Here is a 12,948-nt window from a genome sequence, read left to right as displayed (position 1 = left end):
GCTTCTTGTTTACGTTTAGAGTGTTAAAAGGACTATTAAGTTTGACTCTATAGCTTGGCCCACTAGTCTCTCCGTTGTCGTGTAAATTGGCGCTAAGCCGATGATTTAGCCTTTTTTCACTTGAGCATTTTTCGGCTTGCGTGCTGCTGCTGCTGAAGTTGTTCGCATTGCGACGGCGGCGAGTAAAGTTTTCGCATAGTGCTCGACGGCGGCGACAGTATTTTTTGTGCACTTGACATGTTTTGACACGCGGAACAGGCGACGCGCCGCTTGAAAGTACTCGTTAAAATGTTCTCCAGCCCATTGGAGTTCGATATCGTGCTGCGCGCCAAAATGGCCAATGTGAATTTGGTAATTGCACTTGGTGGCACTCGGGGATCGTCGAAATACACCTCGTGCATGTAGGCAGCAGGTGTCAGGCGGCAGGTGTGAGGCGTGAGGTGGCAGGTGCAACTCACCACGTTGCCAGGCGCAACCGTAGTGGCCACTTGCACTTTCAAAGGGACGCCAACTGCCAACTGCGAAACCTGTATTTGTTTGTTTATTTTTGTTGCCGTTGGTTGTGGCCATTGTTGCTTTAGTTACTAACAAGCGACGGCCGCAAGCGGGCCGCAGATGAAAAGTAATTTTTAATTATTGATAGTCGCGCACAATTTGCACGTGATTAACGCGAAAATATGTTTAATTATCAATTTTAAAGTCGAGCGCAGCAGCTCGACAATTTGGTGTAAAATAAAATATTGAATTACATGCGGCCCATAATAACAAGGGACGATCGCATATTTGAATAAATATTAACATAAATAAATTACAGCAAACAAACAAAAAAAGAAAACAAATAAAAAATAATAATAATTGGGGGAAAAGCGAGTAAAACATTTGACTGCAATTATAGTTTGCGCTCGTTTGACGCCTGAGCTGCCAATAAGCGTGATGCTATTCATAATTGCACAATTTATTATTCCGCAGTATGCGCCGTGAGATACTCTGCCTGTGGCAAATATTTTTGCAGAATGCAAATGACATTTTAATTAGTTTATTAATCGCTTCCCGGCTGCAGCTGCAACGGCTTCTGCAGCTGTAGCTGGCGGCTGTATTGCGATTCTCGCGCGCAACTGAATTGATAAGCTTTAATTTATTTTAAAGAGTTTGCCTTTTTGAAGGTAGCTACAAAAAGCTGCATGTTTGAATGAATGAATAAATAATGTATTCAAAACACAAGCTGGCACAAGTGAATAACTCAAATTCTTTTCTTGCAGCCCCAACTGCTACGGCAGCGTGACCGTAGCAACCGCAACGCGCTGCATTATTGTGCCGCGCAGGATTTGGAGCAGACGCGCGACCTCGTGGCGGCCGCAAGCATTGCGATTGCAGCTCCAGAGCTGCTGGAGTCTGCCGATGAGGATGGCTTCACGCCGCTTCACTTGGCTGTTATTCAGGGCAATTTGGCGATGGTCAATTTGCTGCTAGCGAACAAAGCCGATGTGAACGCGGTGGACAATGAAGGCCACTCGGTGGTGCACTGGGCCACGGGTAAGCATACACTACCCACTCCCCAACCACCCACCCACCGCAATTATGTACTATATTTGCCTTCAGCACATTGAATAACAAACTGACTTTGCTTTTGCAGTATGTGGCGAAATTGAGGCATTGCGGGCAGTTCTGGCAGCCGGTGCAAGTGTGGCCCAGCCCGATGTTAACGGCGGCACGCCCCTGCACTATGCGGCACAAATGTGCGGCGCCAGTTACGACAACAAGCTGAAGTCCAATTCGAGCAAGTTGGCCCTTGAGATTCTTGGCATACTGCTGGCCCATCCGCAGAGCAGCGTCGATGTTCAGGACAAGGATGGACGGCAGCCGTTGCTATGGGCCGCCTCGGCGGGCTCGGCCAAAGCGGTTATAGCCCTGGTGAAGGCGGGCGCACGTGTAGAGAGTGCCGATAAGTGGGTTGAGCCACCATTTGCTTTGATCTTCTGTTGGGACATTGTAACATTCTTTGCTTTCCTTGCAGGGATGGTCTCACCGCGCTCCACTGCGCTGGCTCGCGTGGCCACACCGAGTGCATCGACACGCTGATAAGCCTGTGTGGCGCGCCCACAGATCTCATAGACACCAACGGCTGCACGGCGTTGCATTACGCCGTGACGCTTGGCCATGCGGATGCCACGGCACGTCTGCTCGACTTGGAAGCAGATCCCAATCGGCAGGACCGCAAGGGTCGCACGCCCGCACACTGCGGCTGCTCCAAGGGCCAGTTCGAAACGTTGAAGCTGCTGAAGGAGCGCGGCGCTAATCTCTGGCTGCGCAATGCCAAAGGTGATCTGCCAATGCACGAGGCGGCCGCCTCCGGCCGACGTGAGCTACTCGAATGGCTCCTGTCCCAACGACCCAAGCAGGTGAACACCACCAGCAACGACGGGCGCAGCCTGCTGCACATTGCAGCTGCAAACGACTATACGGACATGTGCAAGCTGTTGCTGGACCATGGGGGCGATGTTAATGCGCTCTATCGCAATTCCCGGGGCCTTGTGCTGACCCCGCTGGACTGTGCACTGCAGCGTGGTCATCGCTCCACGGCCAAGTTCCTGCAGTCGCAAGGTGGGCAGCCATCCAACAAGCTTCGGCTGGCTGCTCGTCGCGGCAATCCCTTTCACGAGAGTAACGCAGCGGATCTGGTGCGACCTCTGAAGTATATGGAAAAAGAGGAGTTGCACGATCTACGTAGCTCCAAGAAATACGTAGTGTATCTCAGGCGCAGCGATTCTGATGGTGGCCTTGCTGTTGGTGCTGGGGAGGAGCAGGAGAAAGATGAGTGCAGCTGCACGGAGCAGTCATATCGAAAGGAGCAGCGTCTGGTGCATACATGCCAAGGGCATAAGCGCCGCCAGCTACGCCGGCGCACCAACAGCTGCGGCGAGGGCCAACATAAGAAGTGTAGCGACATTTGCCGCTCCAAGAGCAACATTGAAATCAGTCGGCGCTATCAGTCCAGGGAGCGCTATGCCAGCACCAGTGATGGCGAGAACGACGAGGATGATGAGGACTCCTGCGAGAATTGCTGCTATCACAAGCGCCAGAAACAGCGTGTCGTGCCGCGCAAGCGCTCTACACCCTCGCACAGGCGCAAGGAGCTGCCTGGCAGCGAGGAGGATGGCAGCGAGCAGGGAAACAGTACGCCGAAAAAGGGCGAGCACAAAGTGTCCCCATTGCAGGATAAACCCGACAGTCCACAGCCACCTCAAGCTGCAGGCAAGGATCAGACACAGCCGGCCACGCCAACGGCTACCAAGGAGGGCACCTTTATCAAATCGCCGCCGCAGAGTGCCAAAGGCGACAAGGTAGCGGCTGTGGAGCCGGACAACTTGGAGGTGACAGAAGGCCATGGCTTGGAGCTAACGGATGAGGAGCAGGAATCAGCCAAGTCGGTGGTTACCCAAGTGGATGTGCATCATGATGCAGAGTTGCAATCCTCAAAGTCCTTCGATGTGGTACCAGGAGGCGAAACGGCGACTGTAACTGCGACTACGCCTGCAGAGGCCGAGAGAGCTGCAAAGCACGAGCTAAGCGAGGAGGACACCAAATTGGTCACCACTGAGGTCGAACATATGATCACAATAGCTGCCACGGCATTGAGCAGCGAGTCAAAGAGTTCTACTGAAGAAGCATCTGTCGAGAATACATCGGAAGCTGTACAGCAAATGCTGCCATTGAATGGGGTTAAGAATAATCATAGTGGAGATCCCGTAGCGCCTGCCGAACCACCCACTGCCAGCACGTCCTTACCGCATCCATCTGCTGACGCGCCAGTTGCGAAGCCACCGACAGCCGAGCAACCAAAGTTAGAGGCGCTGCCACAGCCGCAACCCTTAGCAACCGCAGCAGAGGCTGGCAAAAAATTGGAGCATATAGCGATAGAGCCTGAATGTGAGACAAAGGCGTTGCCTCCGTCAACTCCCCCCAAACCCCAAGCTGAGCCCTATAATCCACAGCAAAAGCCGCAGTCCCAACAGCAACAACAACAGCAACAGGTGCAGCAGCAGCAGCAGCAACAGAAGCAGGAACAGCACGAGGAACAGCCACCACAACGGGAACAGGAGTCAAGACGCTCCTTTACACTGCTGCCCTCCGACTCGGCTGATGATGAGCCTGCGGCTGCTGTTGTGCCAGTCTCCGATGAACCCGAACGTAAATCGAGCTTCCAAGTGCTTAAGAGCGACGACTCCATTGCCGATTTGGAGGATTCGCCGCGTCCACACGATGTTAAGTACAGTGGCAGCAATCAAGTCTTTCAAGTGGTGCACGATGGCACCGCCAGCTCCAAGCTGCCCAGTGCATCCGAGCTGGACAAGCCTGACGAATACGAAGAATTTGATGATGCCGCAGACGATGACGATGCAGACGACATTGATCCGGAGCACGACAGTGCCCTTCGCCGCTTTCTGAGCAGTGGAGCTCGCCATGGTGTTGGCGGCGAGCAAGGCGCCACCAGCGACGCCACTGCAGCTGCTGGTGTCTATGATGGGCTGGCCAACGGGCGCAAGCGTCGCCTGAAAAAGCGCGTGCGCAGCGGTGCCAAGACGCGCAGCAATTGGAAGAGCGCACAGGAGTCGCGAGAGAGCAATGTCGCCTTGGCCACCACCAGCAAAGATCAGGACTCCGGCTTCGAGCCCAGTCCACGTGCGGAGCGCACCAAAATACCTACACCGCGCACAGCCCATACGGCCATGCCGCGCCGACCCATCTATGCGACCCTGGACGGACGCTCCTGTAGCAGTCGCCTGGAGAATCGAAAGCCGGGAGACAAGGGCGCCTGTGACATGGGCGCCGTGACACGCTCCATCCAGCGGAATATTCGCAGGTGAGTCCACAGACCAGATTTCGGGTAACTGATTCGTCACAATTTTAATGGCCAGTGGCCAAGATTCATTCATTTAAATTAATCACCACGCAGTTGATGTGGCGGCAGCCTGGACCGCCTGGATGCCTTTTCGGCGGTAGATTTATTTACTTGATGCTTGATTTTAATCAACTTGAACGTCCAACTGTCGAGCATTGAGGCTCGTGGGTTCGCATTATATCACGCACGCGTCTGTGAGCGGCCGCAGCCGCCGTCCATTTAATGTAATCAAAGGGGCGGGCGCCAGAGTCTCAGTCTCTGTCCCAGTGTCAGCCGGGCCGCCTTAAAGTTAATTTAGTTGGGCACTTAGTAGCCTTGGGAACATTTCTCATTTTTTAACGTGGTCAGAGAGGCGGCGCCATTGTTGTCCAGGCCAACAAATAAATTGCCCAGCTTCCGGTTGCCATAAAAATGCGCGCTTTAAAGTTATCATAATGCGGTTAAAGGCAATAAACGCGGCATTAATGTCCATCCTCCATGTACTTGGGCATTAACGATGACCGCGTGCCCACAATAGATTAAAACGTAATTTTAACAAGTGCTGCTCATTATCATGCTGCATACATATGTACGGAGTACTGACTAATCTAGGGCATTTTACTCTTAAAGACTGACAATAATTAATTCATAGTAACTTATTTATGATTGAGCCGATTTTCGTTTTCACTATTGAAAATTGATTAGTTACATAATAGATTCTAAATTGATATATATCAATGATATATTCAGACGAGATATTTTAGCATCCTGATCAACATTATAAATAAATTTAATTATTTAATTAAATGTTTAAATAAGGACTTTTATAGTACGAGAATTCCTTGTAGTCCCATTACAAGCCCATGCTTACAACCAACAACTTGATTGAGAAAAACTTGTCTATGAAACTTTTTTACTTATCAACAAATCGACCTTAATATTATTTTTAAAGATGATGAGAGATGTTTCACAACTTTCGGAAAATATATTCCTACCTTGTCAAAGATGAGGTCAAACATTTGGTTGATGACGTTTCGGGTTTCAGCTTGCGGATCTTAATTCGGAATATTTAAAAAAAGAATCGGGCAAAATTTGTGGCTTTTGCCAAAAAAGTGCAGCATATTTTTTTGGTTTTGTGCCTTTTTGGGCATTTTTTCAAGGGGTGCTAGAATATGAGGCCCGCTCCAAGCTAAACTTTGTAGTATGTAAACATGTTATTTATTTAATTAAAAGTAACTTTTTGTTAACTTTAAATAACTAAGACCCTTTAAAGTCCCAAAGAGAAAGTTGATTCCTCGCTCTATACTCTATGCGCAAAGAGAAAGAGAGTATATTGATTGGATGTAAACTCCGCTGCGATAGGCTTGGCAAGGGCTACACATGTTGGAATTATATATGAAATAAACGTCAGTGAAATATGTAGGAAAAGATTCGCTTAATCCACTTTTAGCCCGCAAGCTAAATTTGTGTATCTCACAAACTTAAAGCTAATGTAAATTGTATTTATAATAATTCTGCTGCTCCAGTTATTGTTATTGCACTGGAAGCAAAGTTTCCGACTGTAACTATTTTACATGTGTTTAGATATAAATCAAAATTCAAATTAAACTTTCGGCCTTTTCTCGTTGAACTGTTACGATAACGACATGGCTATGTTATATTCCATATACGTGAGTTTGCAGAGTATTAAATTAGTTTGTACATTACGGCGCCGCACTTGTTTCTTATAGCTAATTTATTTTAATTTATACGAACGGCTGGAAATCTCGGAGGCCCCAGGCTCTTGTCATTAGTTGAAATGCTCATTTCCGGCAAAGAGTTGCGCATTTTAATTAAGTGGCAACGCCCACGACCCGCTCACCTCTGAGCCAACGGCCAACGCCCACCTGCGGTGAGAGCTTTGTTTATACAAAAACTGGTTCAAAACATTAAAATGGGACGCAGCTTGCAGTCGGTGGCAAAGTCGGCGTCTTCATTTACAAGGCGCTAATGCTAATTGTAAGTGGAATTAACGCAGATTAGCGGCGAATTTTTAAGGCGCAAACATGCAAAACGCAGCATTAGTTCAACGGCTGTTAGAGACCTTGTAGCGGATATCCTGGCGACGAAAGGATTAAAATGTCGATGCTTACTTGACTACATCAAATTAGTTTTAAAGCTGGAAACGTGTGGGCTGTGTACTATTGTATTTATCTGCTGTTGACTTTCATTTAGGCAATTAAATTGTTTTGAGCCACGGCGGATTCAAGAGCAGCAAAAGTCAATTGTAATTGTATTTTTGGGATTTGCAAAGGGCATAAGCATAGACTTGGCAAAAACTTAATTAAATTTGAGTAATCACAATTTTATTAATTTCCGTAATCTGCCCCCGATGCCTATGAATAAATTTGCAAGCATTCGGCACAAGTGGGTAAGAAAACGCATTTCATAAATACATAATATTTTCCACTTGACTAATGAAAATATTTACGCGGCCCGCTCGTTCGGTTTGCATAAGCCAAACTGAAAGCAACTTTTTCCGCCGAGTATGAATATCAGATGAGCGAACGGGAGACCAATGCAAATAGTATGCGGCTTATACGCAATGTTCGCCAAGTTAAACAAGCGTCTTACTCACCACGAATAACAAAATTTTTAACAAGTCGGCAGTGTGAGTCAATTAATTCTTGTAAAATACATAAAAATCCAACAAAATCCACAAGGGGGCGGCGGCAGTCAGTTGTGCTGGTTGGCAAAAAAAAAAAAAAAAAAAAACAAAAAAAAGAAGTAAATCTAAAGCACCCGGTAGAATAATCTGGGCTAGGTACAGGTTGGCTCTGGACTGGCGGACAGCTGTGCTGCCAGCGATGCTAAACACCATGAAAAGTGTGTAAATAGAGAATTTTATTTATATCAGTCGCATGTTGGTTGTTGTTTTATATTTTATTTTATTTTGCAAACTTTTTTTTTTTGGTACGTAGCCACCTTTATTTTGTTTTTCGCTTTGGCTCCGAAGAGATTAAAATTTTATCTGGCGCATAAATTAAACAAATAACTTGCCAGCAGTGCGTGTGTATCTCTGTGTGTGCTCTGCCTGTGTGCGTGTCCCAACAGCACAGGTGAGATTTGGGATTTATAATGTGCGCTCACGTAATTGACATTGTTAAATATTTGGATTTCGTTTTGCCAAGGCTCAGCCGACCTCAGCAAGGCTCAATTATCCTATTTTATTTATTTTTCCTTTCACTTACTAATGTGCTAGCTTTTGATCAAATTTGTTTATTTAAAACACTGTAACAGATGGTATATTATAACTCTTCAGGTTAGATGCAAGTAAAAACTTGGAAGTACAAGCATTTTACCTGGAATTAAATTACCACTGCAAGCAAAGCGTTTCAATTTCGCCTCTGGAATGAAAAGCTTCCATTTCTACCACCTCTCCCAGGGGAGATCCTCTTTGCAGATGCAGAGCTTTCAAAGCAGCGCTCTTCAAACTTTTGAGCTCCTGCCAAAAACAACTTAGGCTTCGATGAAAAATGAGGCGAGAAAGTTTTCCGTTTTTCCCTTTTTCAAAAACCAAATCCACAGATGAAGAGCTTTTGTCGAGCTCCGTTTCGCTGGTTGAGGAACTTCCTTGTTTAGGCATGGTCTGCATGGATTTTCACAGTCTTTCGTTTTTGGCAAAAGGGCGCAAATACATTGTACAAAAGGCTGCCCAAGTGTCCACACGCAATTGGAAAGTGAAGTCTTCTTAAATGCTGTGCACTTCGGTTTGCTTTTGTTTTATTTGTTTTTTTTTTTTTGCATTTAAATTGCCGGTGGGCACAGATTTCTTTTTGTTGTTGCTGTTGTTGTTGTTGTTGTTGTTGTTGTTGCTAGTTCAGCTCGTGACGCACTTAATTTCTTTGCATTTCGTTGTCACTGCCGCTGTCAACAGCCGCCTGCGCCACATGCCGCACGCTCGTGCCACGCCCCCTTGGGCCGTGTTCCACTCCATCCACTTTGGTGCTGAGCGCACTTTTTGCTTGTCAAATTTGTGTCACAAACAGGATGCCGCCGGCGTTGGGGTGGCAGGGATGGTAGGGCTTGCAGGGTTGCACGGCGGCTGGGTGTCATGGAGGTAGTGGGCGTGACAGTGAGTCGGTCACTGAAAAATGTAGCACACGAAATCAACGCGCACAAGAAAATGCAATGAAAGTTCTGCTAAGCGAACGTAAAACGGAAACGGAAATCAGCAGCAGCAGTAGCAACAGCGGCGGCAACACTGAAACCAGCGGCAAAAAAAAGAAGAAAAATAAATAAAAATACAAAAAATGTGCCAAGGACACTGGTGGAAAAACTATTTGCACTTGCGAAAAAAAAAATATTAAAAAAAAAGGCAATCGTTGGGCAAGGCAAAAAAGTGCGAGGCACAAATAGTTTTGCAAAGGAAAGTCGAGCAAAGAATTAAGGCACAGCTGAACGAAGCCAAAGCGAGGCGTAAAATTGAAAAGCGCTGCGGCAAACAAGCAGCATTGAAGCTCCACTCGGAGACAGAGCTGAAGATGGAGATGACGGGGCGAGAATGGCCGGAGCAGCCAAATGGATGCAAGAGCAATGGCCAAGGAGCTGTGGTTTGCCGGATCTGTTGGCTGTGGCGCAAAATCCCGCTGGCAGCTTAGCAGCCTGAGATTTCATCAACATCGTCGCCCGGTGCGGCTTTTCAGGCCAGTTTAAGGGGCAATTTGCCACGCAGTTTTTGCTAGCCAATGACCACTTTTAGGTTGAAGCGCAGACGAAGGCAGAAGAAGCAGCACTTTTACCTGCTGCCAGCTCTGTTAGTTGTCCAATCGTTGGTTGGTTCGAGGTTTTGCGCACCGTATTTGTTTCAAAGTCGAAATTGTTTCGCATAATTTCGCAGTGCACCCAAGTGGCGAACAGTGTCAAGCGGCAACTGTATAAATTGCCAGCCAATTCGCGACACTTTCCCACCCGCAGTCGCAGTACCACCCCAACCCAGCCCGTTCGACTCAATGCATAAACAAGTTTGGAACGCCGCTCAGCGCTGCGCTGTGCTGAGTGCACTCGACAAATTTGCTCAGTTTTTGGGAAAATACATTGCCCGGGGCGCTGTCAAAAGTCTCAGAGCCGGCGGTTGATTTGCAAAGTTTCAAGTGTGCAGCCGGAGCCAGTGAGATCTTTAAGCTCAGCCAGGCGGCTGCCTGGCTAAGCAGCCGGGCCACCGCCTAACTACTTCATTATTTGAACAATTTTTAGGTTTTTGGTGAAATTTGTCGATTGCTTGTTATGCCAGGGCCTCTGGTGGCTTTAATTTCGACATGCTCCGCTTTATGTGCTCTCTCAATTATTAATACAATTTTTGTTTTGCGCGAACGCACTTTAGTATTTTTGAAATTTTAATAACATGATGCCTTTTATTGCGTTCGCGTATTGTGCGCATTGTGTTTCCTGCTAGGGGTTCGGGCGCCGCGTTGGGCTCCTTTTGGGCCTCGAGCTATGTCAGGCACAGGCAGACGGCACAGCAGGCGCGGCCTTTGTTTGCCTCGCAAAATATCAAAATGACAATTTACGTACATTTGCAAACATTTATTTTATGCGCTAGCTGGCAAAGCTTCTGATGATGATGAGATGCCAGAAATGGGGAGGAATGAGGACAATGCTGCGCTTTTCTGGCGCTGGTTGCCATGACGCCCTATCCATATTTGCATGCTCTTATGCTCTTTGCAGATACTACATGGAGCGCAAGATCTTCCAGCATCTGCTGGAGCTCAAGTCGCTACAAATACGCTCAAACAAGCTGAACGAGGCGGTGCTAGTAAAGCGCGCCGTTGACGACTATCACAAATCGTGCGTGCTGCTGGGCGGCGAAACTGGCACAAGGCTCCGGCGTTACAATTTCAGCGAATATACGTTTAAGAATTTTGAGCTGTTTCTCTACGAGACGCTCAAGGGACTGCAAAAGCCGGGCACCAACAACTTTCAGAACATCAACGAGGTTTACGAGGAGGTAAGTAGCCCAGATTATACTTATATTTCTACATGGCTCAAGCGACACATTCAATTGCAGGCGGAGCGTAGGCTAAGCCCCGACTACAATGCGTACGAAAAGGCGCTGCAGTGCACCACCAAGACACATCGTTGCCTCCATGCGGCCCACGCCTATACGGGCATACCATGCGCCGCCTACAGTAAGTCAATGCCTAAGTCCCTTAAGCATTTCTTTAAAAGCGTGAAAAATGGCACCAGCCATGCAGACAAAGAGCCAGATGGTCAGACGGTCAGCCGGTCAGCCATTCAGTTGGTCAGACGCTCGGGCGAATCACTTGGCCATGAGCTGTTACAGTTTTGTTGCCGCTTTCTGAGTGGGTCAAGCGGATGGGCAACATTCAAAGACAAAGATGAAAGTGGCGCGCGTGGGCGCCAAATGCGCCGACAGCATTAAAATAAATCCTAATTACGAGCAGTTTATTCATTTGGCCAAGCAGCCAAGCGCCGAGCGTATTAAAAATATTCTTTGCTTTGCCCCTTTTTGCTGGCCACATTCCGGCTTTTCAACTTTTATTATAGCTTCTATGCGGCGCGAACACGGACGGGGACGTAGACGGGGACGGGGACTCGGGCCAAAGGATGCGTCCGGCTTATGCCAAATTAAAAACGCATTTTTTTTCTGCCCGAATACTGTGTACGCTCTTTATGTGTATTCGCCCAGTTAGAGCGCCCAAGACAACATTAATACCGGATCACAACCCGCTTAATCCGTCCAAATGCGCTTTGAGCGACGGCTGGCAGCTGCATGCAACAACAACAGGGTAGTGAATGCATGGAACATCTTCATGGCAATTGCCCTTTCAGCATTCTAGTTGAAATGTCTGCGCGTTTGGCTTCATTTTCTTGTTACGCTTTTTCCATTAAATGCAATTTCACAGAGTGTCCTCGCACTGCGCTGACACCTGACACATGTCTCCCCCGAGCCACCATGCTCTAGTGGCCAAACAGGAATGCAACTGGCTGTCAACTAGATGCTGGCAGCTGAAATTCATTTCGAGTGCGCTCATAAAAATGGCATTCAATTAATTAGGCCGATCGCAGCAGATCATTAATCTTAGGTTTCACTCGGATAACTCATTCTCTCGCTATCTCTCTCTCTCTCTCTCTCTCATTCTATTTTACGCTATCTGCCAGTTCCCATGATGAATCACCACACGATGCCCAAGTTTGGATTTGGACCGTACAAAAAGGCCGGCAGCGTTAGCAGTTTTTATCTGCCAAAAATACTGACCACTGGTCGCGCCTCCAGCGGGCGGGTCGGTGTTGGCGTTGGAGTCGATGTCGGCTTTGGCGGCAGCGGCAAGTGCAGCCACAAAGTTGCTCTGGAGCTGTCACACGGAAAGAGCAAACAACTAATTTCACTGCCAGCGGACAAGTTGGACAGCAATAAACGCTACTATGTGACGTTCACAGTTAAGGATTCTCCGGGGCAGTTCGCTACCAAAGAGGCGCATAAGCAAACCCAACCACAACAACACCAACAACACCAGCAACAACAACAACAACATCCACAGTAATCAGGCTTTGCTGCCAGTGATCCGAATGGCAAGTAGCACGCGGCGTATACGTAATGCGAGATAGCCTCAGTCGCGGGCCTTCTCTGCTGTGGCTTGGCGTGACTTTTACCAAACGCAGCGTGCTTGTACGCTGCTTCTGCATCAGCCACAGAGCAACACGCATCAGCCATCACCATCTGCATCAGCATCAGCATCAGCGTCGCTGCGCCAAATGCATTAAAACAATGCGACATTTTTGCTTCACTTTTTATGTCTTTTGTGCGACCGCCCGCTGTCCGACCGTTTTTGTATTTTGACTTTTTGTTCAACTCTTTTTTTGTTTGTTATTTTTATTATTGTTGTTGCTTTTGGTTTTGTTTGTGTCCTGCGCGCGCTTCCTGTGTTTTTTTTATTTGTTTTTTGCTGCTTTGCAGCACTTTAAGATGGCCAACTGCTGATAATGGATGATGGCGCGCAGCGCTATGCTCTGTGCTGCGGCTGTCAGTTGAAGTTGTCACACCAGCAGCGTCAGCGGCAACAGCAGCT

The 12,948-nt window shown here is 47.8% G+C and overlaps 1 protein-coding gene across 1 annotated transcript; it reads left to right on the top strand.

Annotated features, from left to right (window-relative positions):
* The first annotated feature begins 288 nt into the window (after positions 1-288).
* Positions 289-12,433, top strand: LOC115764743 (protein phosphatase 1 regulatory subunit 12B). Its single transcript, XM_030707959.1, has 8 exons — positions 289-351; positions 1,260-1,533; positions 1,634-1,946; positions 2,015-4,031; positions 4,074-4,861; positions 10,586-10,865; positions 10,926-11,046; positions 12,041-12,433. The coding sequence occupies exons 1-8, from the start codon at positions 289-291 to the stop codon at positions 12,421-12,423; spliced, it is 4,239 nt and encodes a 1,412-aa protein (XP_030563819.1). The 3' UTR covers positions 12,424-12,433.
* The last annotated feature ends 515 nt before the right edge of the window (positions 12,434-12,948 follow it).

The sequence above is a fragment of the Drosophila novamexicana genome, unplaced genomic scaffold (genome assembly GCF_003285875.2).
Source record: "Drosophila novamexicana strain 15010-1031.04,08,12 unplaced genomic scaffold, DnovRS2.1 tig00000870-arrow-arrow-pilon, whole genome shotgun sequence".
Classification (NCBI taxonomy): Eukaryota; Metazoa; Arthropoda; class Insecta; order Diptera; family Drosophilidae; genus Drosophila; species Drosophila novamexicana.
Note: the sequence above shows the minus strand (reverse complement) of the source record. Positions and strands in the feature narration are given on the sequence as shown.

Coding starts and splice junctions, on each gene's coding strand:
- LOC115764743 (XM_030707959.1), top strand. CDS start 289: ATGTTCTCCAGCCCATTGGAGTTCGATATCGTGCTGCGCGCCAAAATG. Junction 1,947..2,014: donor CGTGTAGAGAGTGCCGATAA/GTGGGTTGAGCC, acceptor CTTTCCTTGCAG/GGATGGTCTCACCGCGCTCC. Junction 4,862..10,585: donor ATCCAGCGGAATATTCGCAG/GTGAGTCCACAG, acceptor TGCTCTTTGCAG/ATACTACATGGAGCGCAAGA.